The 24,955-nt window shown below is 45.2% G+C and overlaps 1 protein-coding gene across 4 annotated transcripts in view; it reads left to right on the top strand.

Annotated features, from left to right (window-relative positions):
* Positions 1–24,955, top strand: part of SNCAIP (synuclein alpha interacting protein) — a 340,141-nt gene that overhangs the window by 295,158 nt on the left and 20,028 nt on the right. For all 4 annotated transcript variants that reach the window (XM_030193536.1, XM_030193539.1, XM_030193538.1 and 1 more), the window contains 2 exons: positions 5,834–6,003; positions 20,163–20,255. In XM_030193536.1, the coding sequence (XP_030049396.1) occupies positions 5,834–6,003; positions 20,163–20,255 (263 nt within the window). The remainder of the gene's footprint in view (positions 1–5,833; positions 6,004–20,162; positions 20,256–24,955) is intronic.

The following is a 24,955-nucleotide window of genomic DNA, read 5'->3' on the forward strand; positions in this document are numbered from 1 at the left end:
TTATTAGAAAGGGGATGGTGAATAAGACCGAAAATGCTATAATGCCTCTGTATCGCTCCATGGTGTGACCACACCTTGAGTATTGCATTCAGTTCTGGTCGCCATATCTCAAAAAATATATAGTGGTATTAGAAAAAGTTCAAAGAAGAGCGACCAAAATGATAAAGGGGATGGAACGCCTCTCGTATGAGGAAAGGCTAAAGAGGTTAGGGCTCTTCAGCTTGGAAAAGAGACAGATGAGGGGAGATAACATTGAGGTCTACAAAATCATGAGTGGTGTAGAACGAGTAGAAGTAATTCGATTGTTTACTCGTTCCAAAAGTACAAAGACTAGGGGACACACAAGAAAGTTACATGGAAATACTTTTAAAACAAATAGGAGGAAATATTTTTTCACTAAACGAATAGTTAAGCTCTGGAACTCATTACCAGAGGATGTGGTAACAGCAGTTAGCATATCTGGGTTTAAAAAAGGTTTGGACAAGTTCCTGGAGGAAGAGTTCATAGTCTGCTATTGAGACAGACAAGGGGAAGCAGCTACTTGCCCTGAGATTTGTAGCATGAAATGTTGCTAATAATTTGGGTTTCTGCCAGGTACTTGTGACCTGGCTTGGCCACTGTTGGAAACAGGATACTGGACTAGATGGACCATTGGTTTGACCCAGTATGGCTATTCTTATGTTCTCTCCCTGGGGGCTGGATCACATTTTTGAAGAGGTTTTATTCCCGCCACAGCTATGTGGTTTGAGGTGGATAGGCTTCCATGATGATTGGTGTACCTTCCCCTCTGTGGGGCTTGGGGTCTAGGGCTACACTAGGAGCTGTTAGAGCCCCAGTTTTTGGCCCCTCTGACTGAATACCTGAAGAAAGCACTCTTGAGGCTCTAGAGGCATGACCTATGGGGAGCATTCCTAGGGGTCAGGTCCTCAGGGACCTGTAATCCCCGGACAAATGCAGTCATGGTTCCCTGAGAGGGTGGGTGCAACTCCGTCCGTCCAGGGTTCCTCGACCTCCTTGTTGGAGGACGTTTGAGGGGCAGATGAGATTTTTCCCATAGGGGTTGCTGTCCAGGGTTTCACCCCAGAATGTGGAAAGGTCTCTCATGATGAGGAATCAGCATCCCTGGTAGTTGCTGCTTTTGTTGAGAGGAATTGTCCTCCCTCATAGACCAGATGTTAGTGGCCCTTGATATTTCTTCAGCCATGGTGAGTCTGCTTCACAGGGGGGACCCTATTTTGGAGGACCTGAAGGGGCCTCTGAAGGCTTTTGCCCTCCATAGGGCCAGAATGGTCAAGCTTCAGACTTTGCTCCAGGCCTTCTATGTGCTCCCAACTCCAAGAGCTTGGGACTCTCTGCAGTTGCTGAGGTCCATGGCTGTGACCCTGGAGGTTATTTCATCAGCAGGGGCCCACATGTGGCATCTGCAATAGACTCTACTATCCCACTGATCCCCTCAGTCTCATTGGTTTCAAGTTCAACTACAGCAGTGGTCAGTCCCATATCACCTGTGGAGGGGGTGGTTCCTTCAGACATGTTAGACTAGATTGTGGTCACCACAGATGCCACTCAGGGGCATTGGTCGGCCAAGGAGGCCAATTAGTGAGAGCTATTCATCTGGTCTTGCTTCACTCTGTTTCAGAGTGAAGCGATATGTGTGTTGCTCAACAGCACCACAGCTGTGGCATATGTCAACAAGCAGTAAGGGACTAAGAGTAGAAGTGTCTCACAAGAAATGGACGAGCTATGTGCATGATTGGAGTTCCAACTGCTAGCTCTCTCAGCAGCCCATGGGGGGGAGGGGACAACATCCAGGTGGATTTTCGTAGCCAACAGATGCTGAACTCAGGAGTGAGACTCAGGTCACCAGCCTTCCACCTGAAGGTGGAGCACTGGGGAGTTCAAGGGTTTGACCTACTGGCAACTCGCAAAAATTCCAAATGCCCATCAGCTGGAGGACTGAGTGTGGGTCGGTGGAGCTGGTTGTTCTGGTGCAGCTCTGGCCTCAGCTTCAGCCCCTGTACATCATTCCCTCAGGACCTCTGGTAGGTCAGGTGGTTTGCAGGATTGCGAAGGACCTATTTCTGGTCTTTCTGATTACACCTGGCTGACCTTGTTGCATTTGGTATGCGGATCTGATTCAGTGGTTATTCCATTACCCTTCCCATGAGGGCCAGGTCTTCTTTTCCAGATTCTGTTTCTCATGGAAAATCTGGATCTCTTCTGGCTTACAGCCTGGCTTTTGAATAATGGCACCTGAAATGCAAGAGGTTTTCTCCCTCAGTCATTGCCATGCTACTGACATTGTGGAAATCCAACACATCTCTGGCCTATTTCAGGGTCTGCAGGGTTTTCAAGGCCTGGTGCTCTGGCTAGTTGGTCTCCCCCTGTCAGGCAGACATTTCTGTCATCTTGTCATTCTTAGTAATTTTTACAAGGTGGTCTTGATCAAGGATAGGTGCTTAATCACTCAAGGTCCAGGTAGCAGCCCTCGCCTACTTCAGAAGCAAAGTTGGCGGGGCCTGTATTGTGGCCCAGCCAGATGTGGTACATTTTTGTGCAGACAGTTTAAGTTGATTCATTCTGACCTCCCCCCTTTGGGCAGTGGTGCCCCAGTGGGATCTCTGTTTGGTGGTGTTGGCCCTTGCAGGGTCCTCCCTTGAACTCTTTGGGTAGGCCTCTGTGACGGATCTCACTCTTAAAGCAGTTTTCCTTGTGGATGACTATTCAACTAAAAGGATCTCAGAGCTGCAGGTGCTTCCTTATAGGATACTAGGAGGCGTATTTTCAAAGCACTTAGACTTACAAAGTTTCATAGTAACATATGGAACTTTGTAAGTCTAAGTGCTTTGAAAATGAGCTCCTTATTGGTCCTGATGCTGTTTCATTATATACAGCACCCTCCTTTCTGCCAAATGTGCTTTTTCCTTTTCATTTGAACCATACAGTTTCTCTTCTTTTCAGAGGTCCTTGGACTTGGGACCATCACAGACACTTCATAAGTTGGATGTTAGCAGGGTGCTTCTCCGCTGCTGGGAGGGGGTTACTAATTCTTTTTGAATGTCCGATCATCTTTTTGTTCTGTTTCTTAGTCCATGCAAAGGTCACACAGCCATAAAGTCTGTGACTGCATGGTGGATTATTTCACCTTTTGTCAGCCTACATTCTTCAGAGGTAAGAGGTCTTAGAATCCACTCCACCAGATCACAGGGTGCATACTGGGCTGAATTGAGGGTTGTAGCCCCAGAAGATATTTGCTGTGACATGGTCCTCTCTTCATTTTTTGTCAACCACTACAAGCTTGAAATTTCGGTTAGGCAGGACAATGCCTTTGGAATGACAGCCTTGGAAGGTGTTGTCTTCTTCCTGCACTGTGCGACAGAAGCTCTGGTTTATCACAAAGGTCTAGCAGAATATGGAAGGTGAAATTTATTCTTACCTGTTTAGTTTTCCTTTCCTTGAGTCCTGCTAGACCAGTCCAAGATCCACCTGGAAGACTGAGAAATGCGGTAAGATTCCTGGCTTGTAGGTCTGCCACCTGTCTGTATATAGCCAGCTCTGCAGAGGTATCCCTAAAGAGCCTCCAGTCTGGGTCAGATTTGGTTTACTTGGTTCTCTTATTTTTATTTTATTTTTTTTCCTTTAATTGTTTTGTCTCTGTTGAGTGTCTTTGGCATTAGCATACTGGAATGTTCCTGGCTGGCTATTCTTTATATTGGTAATGTCACTAGAATCTTCAAGTATGTGCCTCCATCTTTATGTAAGAGGACATAATCTTAGGTCTAGACTGGTCTAGCAGAATTCAGGAAAAGGAAATTAGCAGGTAAGTATAAATTTCACCGTTTACCACCTAACACGGAAGGGAGCTTTGAATGGGCAAGGAATATGTGGGGAGTCCATATTATAATTAATATGGAAGTAATTACTCTGTGTTAACTGTTAACATGGCAGATACTGTGGCGCAGTTAACATCACCTCAAGAGGTGTAGCTAACTGCATCCTATCATCTGCCATTCAGTTAATGCATGTTTAAAAATAAAATTTTCTCTGTACTAACAGAATAGTGAAATGCTGGTAATGCCCCAAACCACTGATGGCAGAGGTTTTACACCTAAAGCACATTCATTATGGCAATTACCCTGCAGTAGATGTAAAATCATAACACAGATTAGTAAGCAGGCCCCCTAATATTTCAACTGTATTAACCCATGGTGCATGACAATCTCAGTTGTTATATACGTTAGTGTCTTCATTTAGTGTCACAATAATACCTAAACCTATATTACCCAAACTGTAAAGGACTTAAATACAAAACAGCTTACGCATCCGGCTTTTCGTACATAAGTGCACAACTATGGAATGGACTCCCAAAAGCTGTGAAAACAATCCATGACCACCTGAACTTCAGGAAATCACTAAAAACCAACCTCTTCAAAAAGGCCTACCCCAACAATCCAACGTAAACCCCTCCACCCAGCAACACAGCATGACCAATGATCGTACTGGACAACATACAATCTTCATTCCTTTCGACCCTTCACAACTACCTCACTTGATCACTATATAACCTCATATTTGTATTGTATTTGTTATCAACAGACTTGGCGAATGCCTTTGACGGTACTATGTAAGCCACATTGAGCCTGCATATAGGTGGGAAAATGTGGGGTACAAATGTAACAAATAAATAAATAAATTGTATGGTCACTGATGCACTAGTCTGACCTCATGACTCCCACAGAATTGTCAGTGATTAGGATATAAAAAGGAAATTGTATGCTGGCTCCATGGCTCAAGCTATAGCACTCCATGCTTTCAGACAGAGGATCTAGGTTCAGATCTCTTGTCCAGTGGAGTTGTTTGGGCCTGGTTGGGCTGTAGAAGCAGAGTGCATGAACATGGCAAAGGAGGGAAAGTAGCAGCTTCTACAATGGTAGTCCCCATCATCCAACCAGTGATCTTGAGGGTGCTTCAAAACTACCTAATAACGTAAACTGTAAGGAATGGAGGAGTGGTCTTGTGGTTAGAGTACTGGCATGAGAACAGGTGAAACCAAGATTTATATCCCACTGCTCCCACTGATGTTCCATGTGATCTTGAGCAATTCATGTCAACCTCCATTGCCTCAAATATCAACTTAGATTGTAGATCCTCTGGGTAAGAGAATTACCTGCTGCACCTGAACTGTAACTCATCTTGAGCATGGGTTTGAAAAGGCAAGTAATTAAATCCAGACCCTAAATATTTGAAACTAAAAACCCTCTAAAACTTTGAAACAGAAAAAGACACTGCACCCCTGTAAATACACCTAAACTAGACACCGTCATGTCATGGTGTTTACTCTTACACCAGTCGCTATTGTATAAGAGGCTATTTACTTACATATGTGGCCACGTACATGCAAAAATTACTGTAAAATTACCTCCTCAGAGATTAATTACATTTAACTTTGAGTGTTATGAGGTTTTCTGAAAAGGGATACTATCAAGAATTGTGATTAATGGAGCCTGTGCACTAAAGGTTAATTGATCCTTTATTTCTTGTTCCAATGTTGGATGAACTCCCCAGTGCTAAACAACCCTTTCAGTTTGGTATAGTTAGCATATGGGATTTTGATACACAGCCTATAAATGCTACAGTTTTTGGCTGAGTTTACAGGCTTTTTTTTATGTATCTGCATTTGGATGGGTGCAGGAAAAGTTGAGGAATCGCACATTAACTGTTTTAGCAGGCACACTTTAACATGTAAAAGCTAGAAAAAACTTTCAGTGCACAGGCCTCATTGTGTTCATTGATGTCCCATGACTATAACAATACTCTCTGTACTTGCTGACAGACATTGGTTGAATATGGAGCAAATGTCACCATGCAGAACCAAGCAGGAGAGAAACCTTCACAGAGTGCTGAGCATCATGGACACACTACATGCTCCCGCTACCTGGTGGTTGTGGAGACATGCATGTCACTAGCATCTCAAGTTGTAAAGCTCACGAAACAACTGAAGGAGTAAGTCAGGTGTTACCAAGAAGGGCTGACAGCAGACCATGATTAAGAGTATTGTATATCTTTATCATTGTTTTTTTTTAACACTTACTTATCTGTATCTATCTGTGTATCTGTCCATGGATAGATTTAGGTAAGATCAAAATGATTGCAGTTATAAAACCTGTCTCTAATCTTTGTACTTTGCTGTCTTGTTGCTTTCAATAACTGGAATAAGAGTGACAGATTGATCATTTTTCCCCACCATTAATGGAATTCAGAAAACCATGATCTTGTAAACTAGATTTATAATTCAGGTATTCATCCATGTGTGGGATTTATTTATTTTTTTATTATAAACTAATGCAAGCAATCAAACATATTTTCTCCGAGGACAAGCAGGCTGCTTGTTCTCACATGTGGGTCGACGTCCACGTTAGCCCCTAGAATTGGCAATTTTGCAAGCAAAATATTTAAAATGTTTGCCAGAGTCCTCTGGCGCGCATGCACGGCCGTCCCCCCACCCGTCACGTGAGCGTTCCCGCTCAGTTATTTTTTTTCTCCACGGTGAGGTGCGGTCAAGTTTTTTCCCACTCCTCGCAGACCTGGGAAACAATTTTCTGACGTTGTCTTTTCAACCTTCTTTCTTTTTTGTGTAGAATTTACAGTTAAAAAAAAAAAACTCTCGTAGTTTTTTTTACTTTTTTGCTCCTTTTTTAAGTTTCCTTTGTTTTTCAATGCAGCCGGGTTGCTCCCTTCTTTTCGTGCCTTTTTTTCTTTTAACAGGCACGATCACGTCTATTGATTTCGCCGAAGCCATTTTTTCCTCCATGTCATCGAAGACACCCAGCGACTTCAAACATTATACTCGGTGCAACCGGACTATCTCGGGCACCGATACCCACGCTTGCTGTATCCAGTGCCTTGGACCCGACCATAGCCCAGCCGCTTGTAGTCTCTGTCTTTGCATGAAGAAACGGACCCAAGCATCTCGAGAGGCCCAACGAGAGAAGCTTTTTGGGGCTCAGTCCGGTCCTTCGACGTCTACTTCGGTACCGAGGTCGGCGGCATCGACATCGAGGGATGCATCGACGTCGGGAGCGAAGGTAATGGCTGCGGAACGACCAACTCATGCTGGAAGCAATGAGGCATCGAGTGGGTCTCCACCTGTCTCTAGGCCTCCTGTTATGCAGTCCCCCTGGGACCGACCTTCGTCGGACCCAGCCCCGAGGAGACGTGAGGATTCCTCGTCTTCCTCGTAGGTACCGAGAAGTCTCGATGACGGGCGTCGAGCAAAAGCGAAGAAGCACCATCATCGTTCTCCTTCATCACACGGTGCCGGAAGCTCCGAGGCGTCGAGGGATTCGGCACCTGAGAAGCGTCGGCGCCGAGAGGATCACTCTCCCTCTATTCAGGAGGTGCCGATGCGTCAGTCTAGCAGCCCGGTACCTGCTTCCGAGCCTCGACAGATTCTGCCAGTGGCTCCTATGCCGACCCCGCAGCCTTGTCCGACAGCGGCTCTCCACGAGCGCATCAGGGCCCTACTTCCAGAGCTTCTGGAAGGGTTACTTCGCCAGTCTACTTCGGTGTCAGGGTTCTTGAGCCTTCCGTACCGTTGGCTACAGCGGTTTCTAGCCCTTCACCTGTGGTGAGGTCCCCGACCTCGGTGCCATATGCAACCTAGGTCGACTCTCCCTCGACGTCGATGGAGGAAGCTTCACCAGAGTGTAGGCGGGCATTGATTTCTCGGCACCACCATCGAGGATGTGATTCCTCGGCGTCGAGGCAGGCTTAGTTTCGGACTGCTCGGAGAGATGTCTTGTCTGATACAGAAGATGAGCATTCATGGAAGAGGAGGATCCCAGGTACTTTTCTTCTGACGAGTCCTATGGGACTCCTTCTGAACATTCCCCTCCACCAGAAAGGAGACTGTCTGCACCGGAGAGTCTATCCTTTACCTCCTTTGTCTGGGAAATGGCTACGGATATTCCCTTCCCTATGGAGGTTGAGGATGAGCCCAGGGCTGAGATGCTTGAGGTCCTGGATTATCCTTCTCCATCTAGAGAGGCTGCAACAGCTCCTTTGCATAATGTACTGAAGGAAGTCCTTATGCGAAATTGGTTGTTCCCTCTGTCTAACCCCGTAATCCCGAAGAGAACTGAATCCCAATATCGGATCCACGGGGAACCTGGATTGATGAAGTCTCAGCTACCTCACAATTCCATGGTGGTGGACTCTGCTCTCAAAGGAGCCAAGAGTACTAGGGACTATGCCTCGGCGCCCCCAGGCAGAGAATCTAGAACCTTGGACTCTTTTGGGAGGAAGGCTGCTATGCTCGCTGCCAAAATCCAGACATACCATCTCTTCACGAGCATCCACTTGCAGAACTCAGTGAGGCAACTGTCTAGTTTGGTTGATGTGCTCCCTCCGGAGCAGGCCGAGCCTTTTCGCCAGGTGGTCAGGCAGCAGAAGGTATGTCGAAAATTCCTGGCCAGGGCTACTTTTGATGTAGCATCCAGAATCGCTGATCAAGGTATAGTGATGCACAGACTCTCATGGCTGCGTGTCTCTGACCTGGATCATTAGGTCCAGCAGCGGATGGCAGATGTTCCTTGCCAGGGGGATAACCTTTTTGGTGAGAAAGTAGAGGATCTGGTTGACCAGCTCAAAAAGCACAATGATGCTATGTATTCTCTCTCCTGCCAGGCATCTTCTTCTATTACCTCCTCATCTAGGAGGTTTTTTGGAGGGAAGAGGAGTGCTCCCTGTTCCTATGCTAGGCGTAGGTACATTCCTGCTTCTCGGCAGCCTGTCCAGGCTCAGTCCCAGCGTGCTCGTTCTCATCAACAGCGTGCGCCTAAGGCCTTTGCAGCTCCCCAGCAAAAGCAAGGGACGGGTTTTTGACTGGCTCCAGTTCAGCATAGCCTCAGAAAAAGTGTCTGTACCGGACGACTTGCCGGTCGGGGGGAGGTTGATATTTTTTCACCAAAGGTGGCCTCTCATAACCTCCAATCGGTGGGTTCTTCAAATAGTCCAGTCAGGATACACCCTCAATCTGGAATCCAGACCTCCAAATTGTCCACCGGGAGCTCATTCTTATAGTTCCCAGCACAAACTGGTACTTGCAGAGGAACTCTCCGCCCTTCTACAGGCCCAAGTGGTCGAACCCATTCCACCAGGGGAAGAAGGGCTGGGATTCTATTCCAGGTACTTCCTTGTGCAAAAGAAAACAGGGGGGATGTGTCCCATCCTAGACCTAAGGGCCCTGAACAAACTTTTAGTCCGAGAAAAGTTCAGGATGGTTTCCCTACCTACCAAAAAAAAAAAATGAGGGGGGTAGAGAAAATCCATGCAGACTCCTTGTCAGCTGGCAGGGAAGATGCGTCACTTAAGCAACACAGATTAAGGAGAGAGATTTAAGATTTGACTACAGAAATTGCTACTTTTTGAAGATGTGGGAGGGCCAGAGAATAAAAAAGCCAAGACCACTCTCTGCCATGTCCCAGTCCTGCAAGAGATTCTTCCACCATACACATTTTCCCCCATCTTGTCTCAAGACTTGCTTCTGGCAGTACATGCATAACAGTTGTTTTGTTTTCTACCTGAGACATGTAGCTCTCTGTATTTCAAAATAATTCAAATTCATGTAACTTTCTATATTCCAGTAGTCCTTATAATTGACCTCGGGAGTTGATTTCCAATGTAAGAGTGCATTATGAACAGCCAGAGAAATAAGGAATTAAAAAACATTTTTATGCTCAGGAGTTAACTGTAATAACAACCCAGAAGCTCTCAACAATATGTTGGTGGTTCTTTAATAGTAAATACTTGACTTATGATCTGAGGTGCCATGTTATAGAATAGCTTGTAGCTGGAATATTGGCATTTACTTGCATATGTGTACATATACACACATATATGCCAATGTTCTGGTCATGTATGTGCACTTTTGGTGCCTAAATGTTGGTATTCTCCTTATAGACTTACTCCCATGTGCATACTTTTACTTGCATATAATCCAGGTAGTTTTATAACAAGCCATTTCCCTAGGCAGATAAATGGCTTTTAAAATGATCTCATATTACGTATAACACAGAACTGAAGTTTCTGATACTGTTATATTAAACTCGGAAGAATGCTATAAGTCTGAAAAAATACTAGATTTATTTAAGTGCATTACAAAATTAGCATGTGCTAACACTCTGATCTGCACACTAATAACCCACATAAATAGTGCTGGTGGTACAGCACATTAGTAAACCTAGCCCTTAGTTAATCATTATTGTTATTATTATTAACATTTGTATAGCGCTACCAGACATTCAGTACTTCTTTTTCTTCTATCTGTTTCCTTTGCTAGAATGAGACTTTTCCATCCTGACCGATGGAGACATGATAGAAACGTGCAAATATCTCAAGGGCATTTATGTACAGGAAGAGAGCCTTTTTCAAATGAAGGAGAGCTCTGGATGAGGGGGCATATGACAAAGTTAAGAGGGAATAGGCTTAGGAGTAACCTAAGGAAGTATTATTTCACAGAAAAGGTGGTGGAGGCGTGGAATGGCCTCCCGGTGGAGGTGGTGGAGTCAAGGGCTGTTCCAGAATTTAAAAAGGCATGGAATAAGCATGTGGGATCACTTAGAATTGGGGGTTACAGAGGATGGGCAGACTGGATGGGTCATATGGAGGGGCATAATCGAACAGAAACGCCTATCTCCATGGGCGTTTATCTCCGAGAACGGGTCCGTGAAGGGGCGGACCCAAGCGTATTTTCGAAAAAATTAGACGTCCATGTTTTATTCGCCAAGTTGTGAGCTGGGCGTTTTTGCTTTTCAGCGATAATGGACAATGAAATCGCCCAGCTCAAAAACGAATAAATCCAAGGCATTTGTTCGTGGGAGGGGCCAGGATTCGTAGTGCACTGGTCCCCCTAACATGCCAGGACACCAACCAGGCACCCTAGGGGGCACTTTTACAAAAACAGAACAAAAGGTAAAAGAGCTCCCAGGTGCATAGCACCCTTCCCTTTTGTGTTGAGCCCCCCAAATCCCCCTCAAAACCCACTGCCCACAAGTCTACATCATTACTATAGCCCTAAGGGGTGAAGGGGGGCACCTACATGTGGGTACAGTGGGTTTGGGGGGGTTGGACGACTAAGCATTAAGCAGCACAATTGTAACAGGTAGGGGGGGATGGGCCTGGGTCCACCTGCCTGAAGTCCACTGCACCCCCTAACAACTGCTCCAGGGACCTGCATACTGCTGCCAGGGAGGTGGGTATGACATTTGAGGGTCAAAATAAAAAGTTGTGAAACATCATTTTTTGTGGTGGGAGGGGGTTTATGACCACTGGGGGAGTCAGGGGAGGTCATCCCCGATTCCCTCCAGTGGTCATCTGGTCATTTAGGGCACTTTTTGGGGCCTTATTCGTGAAAAAACAGGGTCCAGGAAAAGTGCCCTAAATTCTAGCTAAAAACGCATACTTTTGTCCCATTATCTGTGAAATGCGCCCATCTCTGTTCGGCAGATAACCACGCCCCAGTTCCGCCTTCGCCACACCTCTGACACGCCCCCATCAACTTTGTCCGCATCCGCGACGGAGTGCAGTTGAAAACGTCCAAAATCGGCTTTCGATTATACCGCTTTATTCGTTTTTGTGAGATAAACGCCCATCTCCCGATTTAGGCCGGAACTTGGGCGTTTTTCTCGTTCGATTATAAGCTGGATGGCCTTTATCTACCGTCATGTTTCTATGACTGCTTTATATTTCAACTCTAGCTACATAAGCTTCCAAAGCTGTCAGCTATTTCCAGAAAGAAAAATGGACAGTTGGATTTATTCTGAAAAGGAATTCTTGTTTCATCTACATAACTAGAGGGATTCCTAAACCACACTGAACAGTTAGTGTGGGTATTGCTGTGCAGTAGCTGTTAGTATGGATCTGCTCTTGACTATCACACACTAAAACCAGCCAGCATGGTAAAACTCCCACCCTAGCTGCAAAGCACAGAGGAGGGCAGAATCCAGGCAATGGCAATGACTGCTAGCATGCAGGTCAGTGCTACATGTTAGCTGTCACAACTGCCAAATAGCATGGCTACATTTAATTCCACCTGAAGAAGTGGAATTAAGTGCAGCTATTCTACTTGCAGTTAAGCGGTGTGACTGTGTTGTGGGGAAAGAATTCCTCTGATCCCCTCCAACACAAGCACCAATCCCCCAGAAAGAAAATCCCCACACACTCAGCCCCTCCCAATCAAGCACCCCAACCCACAATGAAGACCAATAAGCCTGATAGGGACAAAGAAATTCTCCGAGGACAAGCAGGCTGATATTCTCACGTGTGGGTGACGTCACGTCAGCTCCCGGAGGATTTTAGCAAAAAATCGCAGAGGTCTCTTCTGGGAGCGTTCCACCGCACGAGGCGCCCATACTGCGCATGCACGAACACGATTTCCCACCCGTCACGCGGTCACGCTCCTCAGCTTCTTCTTTTCCACGTCTGAGAAGACACGGAGTTTGTATTACGCTTCGTGTTTTTCCTTCGCCCCTGGAGAAGAAGTTTCTTTCTTTCGCTGTTGTTTCAGAGACTTCGTGAGCTTATTTTTTTTTTTTAAATAGTTGTACTGTTATTTCTTAGTTTTTAAGTTTCCTTTCTTCTTCGTTGCGACCGTTCTTAGGTCGCTCGATCGGGTTTTTCCCTTTCTTTGTGGCGTCTTTTCTGACACAATCGCGTCCTTTGATTTCGCGGAGGCGATTTTTCCCGCGATGTCATCAAAGACGCCCAGCGGCTTCAAGTCATGCGCCCGCTGCAACCGGACCATCTCTGGCACTGATCCGCACTCCTGGTGCCTTCAGTGCCTTGGGCCCGATCATCTTCAGGAAAGCTGTAAGTTGTGCTTAAAAATGAAAAAGCGCATTCAGCTCTCTAGAGAGGCTCAAAGAGAAAAGCTTTTTGGGTCCGGTACCTCGACGTCGAGGGCAGCTTTGGCATCGGGACACCGGGTACAGGCTGCCAAGAGACCGATGCACGCTGGGAGCAGTGATGCATCGAGCGGGTCTCCACCTGCCTCAGCGCCTCCTGCTTTGCAGGCCCCCCGGGACCGACCTCTATCGTACCCGGCCCCGAGGAAGCATGTGGATTCCACGTCTTCCTCACCGGTACCGAGGAGTCTCAATGACGGGCGTCGGGTGAATGCCAAGAAGCACCGTGATCGTTCTCCTTCTCGACACAGTACCACGAGCTCCGGGTCATCGAAGCATTCGGTACCCGAGAAGCGTCGATGCCGAGAGGATCGCTCTCCCTCTGTTATGGAGGTATCGACGCGCAGGTTGTCTGGCAGCTCGGTACCAGCTCCCCAGCTTCTGCAGATTCTGCCTCTGAAGCCCACACCAACACCGCAGCCTTCCCCGATAGCTTCTGTAGATGAGCGCATCAAGGCTATTTTTCCTGATTTCATGGAAGTGGTGTTGCACCATTTGCGCCCGGCACCAGAGGTACCGGTACCGACGGTGCCGGAGGCTCCTGCGGCATCGTGCCTTTCGCCGGTGGTGAAGTCCCCTTCTCCGTTACCGCTTCTGGTATCAGGGTCGGCAGCCTCCCGGGTCGACTCTCCATTGCCTTCAATGGAGGAAGCTTCACCGGAGTCTCCTGGGGAGTCGACTTCTCAACACCGTCATCGAGGTCACCGCACCTCCTTGTCAAGACGGGCTCGGATCCGGGCTGTTCTTTCTGAGTTGTTAGCCCCATCCGATGATGGCTCATCTGATGAAGATGGGGGTCATGGAGTTTTCTCTGCCGAGGATTCTCTAGGTCTTCCATCTGACTCGACCCCCTCACCTCAGAGGCAGCTCTCCCCTCCGGAGAGTTTGTCTTTTTCATCTTTTGTGCGGGAAATTGAGGCCATTCCCTTCCCTGTGGAGACTGTGGATGAGCCCAGGGCCAAGATGCTCGAGGTCCTGGATTATCCATCTCCACCTTAGTCTTCTACCACGGCTCCTTTTTATGATACACTCAGGGAAGTGCTGATGAGGAACTGGGAGAAGCCTCTTTCATGTCCAACTATCCCCAAAAAGGCTGAATCCCAGTATCGGAACCACGGGGAACCCAGTTTCGTCAGGCCTCAGTTGCCCCATGACTCTGCGGTGGTGGATTCCGCTCTCAGAATAGCCAAGAGTTCTAGGAACTTTGCCTCGGCGCCCCCAGGGCAAGATCATAGAACCTTGGATTCTTTTGGGAGGAAGGCGTATCAGGCTGACATGCTCGCATCCAAAATTCAATCGTACCAGCTCTTTACGAGCATTCATTTGCGGAACTCAGTGAGGCAGCTTGAGAGCTTGATTGATGTGCTCCCACCGGAGCAGGCCGAGCCTTTTCGTCAAGTGGTCAGGCAGCAGAAGGCATGTCGCAAATTCCTGTCCAGGGGTATTTACGATACTTGCAATGTGACATCCAGATTTTCTGCTATGGGTATAGTGATGTGCAGACTCTCATGGTTGCGTGACTCTAACCTGGAGGAACGAACTCAGCAGAAGATTGAGGATATCCCTTGCCGGGGGGATCATCTTTTCGGTGAGAAGGTCGAGGAGTTGATCCCGCCGGGCGCCTTCTGCATCCGCTTCCTCATCTAGGAAGTTTTTTAAAGGGAAGAGAAGTGCACCCTACGCCTCTAGGGGCCGTAAGTACACTCCTGCTTCTCGACAGCCGGTTCAGGCTCTGCCACAGCACGCTCATTCTCGTCAACAGCGTGCGCCGAAACAGGCCCCTGCAGCTCCCCAGCAAAAACCAGGGATGGGTTTTTGACTGGCTCCAGTTGAGCATAGCCACAATAAATGTGTCCGTGCCGGGCGATCTGCCTCCGATCGGTGGGTTCTTCAAATAGTCCGGTTAGGATACACCCTCAATCTGGAATCCAAACCTCCAAAGTGCCCACCGAGAGCTCAGTCCTTCAGCTCTCAGCACAGGCAAGTACTTGCAGAGGAACTCTCCGCCCTTCTCAGCGCCAATGCGGTCGAGCCCATTCCACTAGGGCAGGAAGGGCTGGGATTCTATTCCAGGTACTTCCTTGTGGAAAAAAAAACAGGGGGGATGTGTCCCATCCTAGACCTAAGGGGCTTGAACAAATATCTGGTTCGAGAAAAGTTCAGGATGCTTTCCCTGGGCACCCCATGATTCAGGAAAATGATTGTCTATGCTCTCTGGACTTAAAGGATGCTTATACTCACATCTCAATACTTCCAGCTCACAGGAAGTATCTGCGGTTTCGGCTGGGAACGCAGCATTTTCAGTACTGTGTGCTGCCTTTTGGCTTGGCGTCTGCGCCCAGGGTATTTACCAAGTGCCTGGCAGTTGTTGCAGCGTCTCTACGCAGATTGGAGGTGCATGTGTTCCCTTATCTCGACGATTGGCTGGTGAAGAGCACCTCCCAGGAAGGAGCTTTACAGTCCATGCGAATGACTATTCAAGTGCTGGAGATACTAGGGTTTGTCATCAATTACCCAAAGTCCCATCTCAACCCGGTTCAAAAATTGGAATTCATAGGGGCTCTGTTCTGCACGAAGACAGCTTGTGCCTATCTTCCCGAGCCAAGAGTGGACAATCTTCTGTCTCTAGTCTCCAAGGTTCAAGCGTCTCAGCAGATCACAGCTCGGCAGGTGTTGAGACTTCTGGGGCACATGGCTTCCACAGTTCATGTAACTCCCATGGCACGTCTTCACATGAGATCAGCTCAGTGGACCCTAGCTTCCCAGTGGTTTCAAGCTACAGGGGATCTGGAGGATGTGATCCAGCTGTCCACCAACTTTCAGAATTCCCTTCAGTGGTGGACAATTCGATCCAATCTGGTTTTGGGGCACCCATTCCAAATTCCTCAGACACAAAAAGTGCTGATGACGGATGCATCCCTTCTACGGTGGGGAGCGCATGTAGATGGGCTTCAGACTCAAGGAGCTTGGTCTCTTCAGGAAAGGCGTCTTCAGATCAACCTCCTGGAGTTGCGAGCGATCTGGAACGCTCTAAGGGCTTTCAGAGATCGGCTATCCAACCAAATTATTCTGATACAAACAGACAATCAGGTTGCGATATACTACACAAAGAAGCAAGGGGGCACCGGATCTCGCCCTCTGTGTCAGGAAGTCGTGCAGATGTGGCTTTGGGCTCGCCAATGCAGCATGTTTCTCCAAGCCATTTATCTAGCTGGCGGAAACAACAGTCTGGCCGACAGATTGAGCAGGATAATGCAACCTCACGAGTGGTCGCTGAACATGGCTGTAGCCAGAAAGATTTTCCGAGAGTGGGGCACCCCCTCGGTGGATCTTTTTGCCACTCAGATCAATCACAAGGTCCCTCAGTTCTGTTCCAGACTACAGGCCCACGGCAGGCTAGCGTCAGATGCCTTTCTCCTACATTGGGGAACAGGCCTTCTGTATGCGTATCCTCCCATACCTTTAGTAGGGAAGACTTTGCTGAAACTCAAGAAAGATCGCGGGACCATGATTCTGATTGCGCCTTTCTGGCCGCGCCAGATCTGGTTCCCTCTTCTTCTGGAGTTGTCCTCCAAAGAATCATGGAGATTGGATTGTTTTCCGACTCTCATTACTCAGAATGAGGGGGCGCTTCTACATCCCAACCTCCAGTCTCTGGCTCTCACGGCCTGGATGATGAGAGCTTAGAATTTGCCTCCTTGGGTCTTTCTGAGGGTGTCTATCGAGGCTTGATTCCAGGAAAGATTCCACTAAAAGATGTTACTCCTTTAAATGGAAGAGGTATGCCGTCTGGTGTGACAGCAGGGCCCTAGATCCTTTTTCTTGTCCTACACAGACCCTGCTTGAATACCTTCTGCATTTATCAGAGTCTGGTCTCAAGACCAACTCCGTAAGAGTTCACCTTAGTGTGATTAGTGCTTACCATCAACGTGTAGAAGGTCAGCCTATCTCTGGACAGCCTTTAGTTGTTCGCTTCATGAGAGGTTTGCTTTTGTCAAAGCCCCCTCTCAAGCCTCCTCCAGTGTCATGGGATCTCAATGTCGTTCTCACCCAGCTGATGAAACCCCCTTTCGAGCCACTGAATTCCTGCCATCTGAAGTACTTGACCTGGAAGGTCATTTTCTTGGTAGCTGTTACTTCAGCTCGTAGGGTCAGTGAGCTTCAGGCTCTAGTGGTTCATGCTCGTTATCTTAAATTTCATCATAACAGAGTAGTCCTCCGCACGCACCCTAAGTTCTTGCCAAAGGTGGTGTCGGAGTTCCATCTGAACCAGTCAATTGTCTTGCCAACATTTTCCCCCGTCCTCATACACGTCCTGGCGAAAGCAAGCTGCACACTTTGGACTGCAAAAGAGCATTGGCTTTTTATGTGGAGCGGACAAGCCCCCACAGACAGTCCACCCAGTACAGGCGCCTCGTGCGGTGGAACGCTCCAGAAGAGACTATTGCAATTTTTTGCTAAAATCCTCCGGGGGCCGATGTGATGTCACCCACACGTGAGAATATCCAGCCTGCTGTCCTTGGAGAATACCTGCTTCAGGTAAGAAACTTCGCTGTACCTGCACATAATAAATATAAACTGCTTTGGTTGTACCACAGAAAGGTGGTATATCAAAATCCATGACCCTTTACCCTTAACCTCCCCTCTAAGGTCAACTCTCCGCATACAGGACTTCCCTCCAACTAAGCACTGGCCTCTCCACAGGAAGACATCCTCAGCCTGACCCCCCCCCCCCCCCCCCCCCACACACACACACACACACACACTGCTATACTCTGACCTCCCTGGGACTCATCTGCATGCTTCATTTGCAATCTGGTGGGATGACTCCAGTCCCCTTCCCACCTTGAATCTGAAAGTTCAAAATGGTGCTTAAGACCTCTAGTGGTCATCTTACCATATAGAGCTTTGCACTTATGATGCTGTAAGTGTAAAAACGTGCTACACGTCAGGAAACATGTCCCTTAATCCATTACATTTTCATCATTTTAAATGTTTTTATGCTTACCAATTAAGCTGTCTGACACTTGTGTATTAATTATTCTTTACTAACACTATAAGCTGGTCAGTACTTGTACTTGAAAACAATCACTGCAGGTTCCTTTCTCATAAAAACTAGCTTCTGAATATCACAAGTTTGATTAAAATGCTTCATCTTCTCTATACCCAGCAGAGCCTGGAAGTTATTTAGAATCACCCAAGTAGTATCCAAACCAGAATATATATATAATAATTTAAATAATTAAATATCAGAAAGATCATATTTTACCTCCAAGCAAAATAGTCTTCGCACACATGGACCTCAGCTGATGAAAACTGAAACGAAAAGCCACAGTACTGTTACAATGGCTGACTTTGTGCCACATTTGGAGTGACAGTTGATGTCATATCTCCACAAAGAGGCTAATTCCTAAGGAGCTTATTATCCCAAATTTACAGATTTAAATTCCTGCTAAACTTTTGTATCAAAAGTATTAATTTGGAGTACTATATTTACCATATATACTACTATGTTGTGTTGGATGATAAATTATCCATGGAATATCAGGTTTATTCACTTGTTAGAAGTTCTTTTTATGTTATGAGAAAGCTAAGAAGTATTTGAAAATTTTTACAGGAAGATCTGTTTAGATTAGTGGTACAATCACTGATCCTTAATAACCTGGATTGTTGTAATATTGTATATTTGGGTTTATCGAAACAATTACTGAAAAAAAAATAAAACTGTTCAAAATGTGGCTGTATTCTGATTTTTTTCTAAAAAAAATCAGAAAGAATTATACCATATTATTGGCTTCCTGTAGAAGATAGGGTGCTGTTTAAATTAGGCTGTCTGTTATTCAATATTGTATGTGGCTTATTCCTCAATATATGATTTCTTTTGTATGCTATTTGACATTAGAACAACACAATAATACTCAAGTTCATTTTTATTTTATTTTCCCAGTCAACAGGGGATTACCTCAAATAAATTGTTTACTTATTTATTTGCATATCAGGCAGTTAGCTTATGGAACTCACTCCCATTTAAATGAAGACATATGTCGAGCTTTGAATAGGGATTAAAGACATTCTTGATTTATAAATATGTGACAAAGAAGTAATACGTGGCAGTTATTTTGTGAAGATGTTGTGTTGTCCTTCATTTATTTTGATCTAGTATCTTAATTGTAATACGTTATGAACCATGTCATTGATATTAGAGAGCTACAAATAAACTAACTGTATAACTGCTTTACTTGCAATTACATTGCACAAAAATAGAATGCAAAGAGTAGCCCCCCTCCAGACTACCTTACAATCCCTAGTCGTTTAATGGTATAAATTAGGGCAGGAGTGATCCTCAGTCGTTCTTGCACGTCAGCTCTATTTTTAAATTGGCTGCCATGACCTCTTGTGGCAGTCACACAAGATTGCCACTAGAGGTCATGGTAGCCATTTTGAGAGCAGAGTCAGCATGAGCAAAAGGAACTGAGGGTCACTCCTGCCCTGACTACACTCCTAGATCTCCAGGAATTGTAATATAAGTCCAAAGGGGGCACCTACAGGTGGGCAGGGGGAAGAGGCAACTCCTGTTCAGAAGGGGAGGGAGGGAGACAGATAAACAAGAAAAAGCACAAATCTTTGACTTCCACTGAAAACACACAGTCAGTTTCAGCTGAAACTGAAACCATGGTCGTAGCCTTCTGCCGAAACCAGGCAGAAAAAGGATTTTGGGCCAGTTTCAGCACTGTAACTTTATCAATAGAAATCAAACAAAATAAAACATGGAAAAGAAAATAAGATGATACCTTTTTCTTGATTAGCTGACGAAGAAGGGCAACCTTCGATAGCTAATCAAGAAATGTATTAAGTTATGTCCAATAAAAAAGGTATCATCTTATTTTCTTTTCCATGTTTTATTTTGTTTGATTTCTATTGATAACCTTAAGAGTGGACTAACACGGCTACCACACTCCTCTACTTAGCACTGTAACTGAAACCAACATTCGGTCAGCCTCTAGGATGTTCCTTTTTGTATATTTTAATATTCCACCTTACTACAATATGTATTAGTTAAATTCTGTGTGTTTGGTACATTCCATATGAATGCAATATAGCAATAGTATAGGTCCCCATCTCTCTCTATCCCTCTTCCCTTCCTTAAATTTTGTAATCTTGGTAGATGATTCAGATTAACAATGTAAAGTTTCCCTGCAGGCAAACAACAGAACGAGTTACTTTGCAGAATCAACTCCAGCAGTTATTAGAAGCCCAGAAACCAGGAGACAAATCAATGCCAACATCCCCCAGGTAAACAGAGACAGGGTGTCAGTGGAGATATATAATAGATATAGATATATATATAGAGAGAGAGATTGATATAGGTTTAAGGATGCCCTCAACATATACACAGGGAGAAATCAAAATGTATGCTTGTTTACTTCACAGTTTAAAGTTTTAAGGCATCCAGTTGTCATGAGTATTAGATATCACAACAGATGTTTTGATTCCACTTTGGCTTGTGGGACTTCAGTTTCCCATGTGCCTCTTTTATTTGTGTTCAGAATCTGATATGCTTACTGGAAGCCTCTCGTCTGATTCTCTGGAGGTGCTGCATGTAAATAGATTTGACTTATTCATATATGTTCTTCCCAGTACATTAAAAAAATAAACGTTGTTATAAGCAGAGTACAGTCACTTCATTAAATATGTATACAGGTTAATAGATTTAAATAAGACAGTAACAAACTCGAAGACAATATACTATTTATTTAACAAAAAACACAATTCTAAAAAAAAAAGGTAAGCAAAATGGGCCACAATTCAAAGGAACTTATGTGTAGACCATTGACGGTCAATGTATAATTCTCAATCTCAATATTTTGAAACTTTATCTGGATAATATCTGGCTACTTCAATTGCTAAATGATCAAAGTATGTGGATAAAAAGGGGTTGGGGCAGGGGAGGATTGTCTGGATTTATCCAGATAGATTAAGACCTATTGAAAGAAAACATTATCTGGATAATGCCCGCGTTGTCACCACTCAGCAGTATATTCAACACCACTGATTGTGCAGATAGTGGTGATGAATATGCAAATTAAGTTAAACAATGGTGTGGGTGCTTAAGCCCGAACTTTATTCCACTGACCATACTGGTTAAAAATTTGGTCCAAGAACAAATAATTATAATAAATGGTCAGGCAAGTAGACCTGAAATTACAACCCAATGCCTTTGTAAAAAAACAGGTTTAAAATATTGCAAGCCTAACTCATAAAAGGTAGCAGGTATAAATTGTATTGGATGAATCATATCAGTGCAAAGAGACTCATAGTAAAAACCCTGAACTTTAAAGCCGATATTCAAAGTGATTTAACTGGCCAGAAACAGCTCCTAAATCTCTCCTGTGGAGCTATCCACTGATATTCAGCAGCAGTTAACCGGTTAGTACAACTGAATATCACCACAGACTGCTAAAGTGAAAGCTGGCTTTTTTGTGGGTGGTCTGGGGGCAAAGTTGACACTTATGCAGTTAAGTGGCTTTATCGGACTACATAAAACACAGTTCTATCTTTATGTGGTGTTGCTTAGGCAGTTAAGTGCTGAATATCGCACTTAACCAAATAAAAGATAGCAGGCTGTATAAACTCGAATATAAAGTGCCAATGCCCAGACATGGCCTGGCATTGAATATCTGGGAATAACACCACCAGCAGCCAAAAAAATTCTCACTACCGCCAGCTGAATATCTACCCCTAAATTAGTAAGGAACTGACTGTTGTTTAGTACTTTCCCACCTGAACCCCAGAAGGAAATGTGAACAAGTCCCCATAGAAATGGTAATAGATTTTTACTCTGAACACACTTACTATAGTATGTGCATTAAATGAAAAGCTAAATATAACACAGATTCTCAGTATTCCTCCCAGAATCTAATTTGGATCCTTCTCACAAACTAACTGTTTTCAAAATAATGTGCCTTTCAACATTTCCTGCATGGATATGCATGAATGTAGAACCTTTAGCAATGTTTTTCTCATAGACACATTTGACAATAACAACGTAACTAATGATTGGGCTTATCCAGCGTTGGCTCAAGGCAGTCTGCTGCCCGAGATGAGGGATGAGCTACTGCCACCACCATTGCTCTGTACCCCCCCCCCCCCCCCCCTTTATCCAGGCATGCTCCAACCATTAGACAAGACTAGGTGGCTGTCTAGGGCAGCAGCTTCCTGGAAGGCAGCAAAACAATAGATTCAAACTCAAAGAACCATCACAACCTACTTTAACCTGCTTTTCTGCAAAAAACACAAAGGAGATGCAAGAACAACAAGAAGTAAAAAGAAAAAGCGAGAACCACAGCACAGTTTATAACACCTATAGAAAAATTAGCTATAATTGGCTTGATATTCAAGGGCACTTTTTCCAGTTAGTAAGCGAGAGGGATATTCAGCAGCACTAAGTGGACAGTGTTTCTGAATATTTCCTCTGACCACCTCAGCACTATCCAACTTTTTATCTTTTTCTCTCACCCCAGTTCCCCATTGCTTATCTCTTTCTCCTTCTATAGATTCTTATTCAGGAAATATGATACACCTAGAAACAATGAAAACATATACATACAACCAGCCAAGTTGTGGAATAAATTACTGAAAAACAATGACACCAAGGAGATCTCACTTTGCAAGACACAAAGGATGCACAATCAGCAAAGCGAACGATGGTTGGCAGAAGATCTTTATTAGGTAGAAACATCCCGACTTGGACCGTGTTTCAGCTCCAAGGCCTGGGTCAGGGGTCTGCAATTTCAAAAGTACAATGTAATGTTCATATATTAATGGCCAATAAGAACATAAAGTTTTTAAAAAGACTACAAGTACATCAAATATGATGGAATTCTGGTATCACTCCAGCATGGCAAGAGGCAGTTATTCAATGAGTGAAATTATCAGGATCAAATGGTACCAATCTCACTAGAAATCCAAATTAAAAGCAGGCATGGTAACATAAAGTAAAACTTGTCAGAACTTAATGGTACAGGTCTCACTTAAACACAGCAAAAACCTAGCTAGCTCCTTGCCCCAAGAAAATATAAAAATTAAAGTTAATAGGTTTAAATAGTAGCAGTCTCACTGGACAGGAAAATGCAAGGGAAAACTGTCACTACTAGGAAACTATATAGTGCACACAAAATATAAGCCTTGAAAAACTTTAAAACCATCAAATCATAAATTTTTTCTACAAAACAAGATATATACAGAAGTGGGAAAATAATATTTATTTATATATTTATGTTACACATTTATAGACTGCTTAAATCAAAGCAGTTTGCAAAAAATAGATACAACACCAACAATAAAATCAATAAAATACATGGAAAGCATATATATTAACATTGATGTCTCATATCCATGACCTGCATCAGAACTGCACCATTGTAACAGCCGTCTTTACATAAATGCTTCATCAAAGAAAGAATAACCACTTAAACTGCAAAATTTCAGAGCACTGAAAAAACTTCCAGCCACAGAAAAAATGTTAGAGCTAATCGCACAATATCTTGTGTGGGACACCACATCAGATGACAAACGTATTGTCATCTCAGACCTCAAACTCTTAACAGGACAATACACAACAAAGCTATCTTTGAAGTACTTTGGTGCAGATCTATAAATAGCTTGATGCACATCAGTGGCGTAGCCAGAAGTCAATTTTTGGGTGGGCCAACAGGTTGGATGGGTGGGCACTAGACAGTGGTGTGCTGGTAAATGTTTAACAACAGGCTCTCTCCCCGGTCCACCTCTGCGCCGGTCCACATCCCCCCCCCCCCCCTCCCGTCCACCTCCCCTCAAAATTGCAGAGCTGGCTATAGCCGTGGAGAGAGCCTGGGGGGGGGGGGGGGGGCAATGCATTACTGTCTCCAGGAAAAAAAAATTAAATGATCCCAGGTTCCAATTTAATTCATGTTTAATGTGGGATAAAATGCCATAAATAAGTAAATAAATATAAACTTTTAATGTTGAGCACCTGATTCTCAAAGTGGACATATTCCAAACACTATAATGAAAATAAAATGATTTTTTTCTACCTTTGTTATCTGGTGACTGTTTTTCTGATCATGCTGGCCCAGTATCCGATTCTGCTGCTATCTGTCCTCTTAACTCCGTTTCCAGGGCTTCCTTTCCATTTATTTCTTAACTTTCCTCCTTTCTTCTTCATTTCTTGCTCTATATCCATAAGTAAAAGCTGGGTCCTCTGCAGACTTGACTGTCTAGTGGATCCAGCTTCTGCCTATTTTCTTCATCCATGTGCAGTTTTTCTCCTCTCTTCCTTTTCCCTCATCTCATCTCCTTCCTCATTCTTCCATCCCCTCCATCCATGTCCAGCATTTCTTCTCTCTCCCTTCCCTCTCATCCATCCATGTCCAGCAATCCTCCTCTCCCCTTCCCTCCATCCAGCAACCCTTCTCTCCCCTTCTTCCACCATATCCAGCAACCCTCCTCTCCCCTTCCCTTCATCCAGCAACCCTCCTCTCCCCTTCTTCCACCATGTCCAGCAACCCTCTTCTCCCCTTCCCTCCATCCAGCAACCCTCCTCTCCCCTTCTTCCACCATGTCCAGCAACCCTCCTCTCCCCTTCCCTCCATCCAGCAACCCTCCTCTCCCCTTCCCTTGATCCAGCAACCCTCCTCTCCCCTGCCCTCTCCTCTCCCCTTCTTCCACCATGTCCAGCAACCCTCCTCTCCCCTTCCCTCCATCCAGCAACCCTCTTCACCCCTTCTTCCACCATGTGCAGCAACCCTCCTCTCCCCTTCTTCCACCATGTCCAGCAACCCTCCTCTCCCCTTCCCTCCATCCAGCAACCCTCCTCTCCCCTTCTTCCACCATGTCCAGCAACCCTCCTCTCCCCTTCCCTCCATCCAGCAACCCTCTTCTCCCCTTCTTCCACCATGTGCAGCAACCCTCCTCTCCCCTTCTTCCACCATGTCCAGCAACCCTCCTCTCCCCTT

This window comes from Microcaecilia unicolor, chromosome 2 (genome assembly GCF_901765095.1).
Source record: "Microcaecilia unicolor chromosome 2, aMicUni1.1, whole genome shotgun sequence".
Classification (NCBI taxonomy): Eukaryota; Metazoa; Chordata; class Amphibia; order Gymnophiona; family Siphonopidae; genus Microcaecilia; species Microcaecilia unicolor.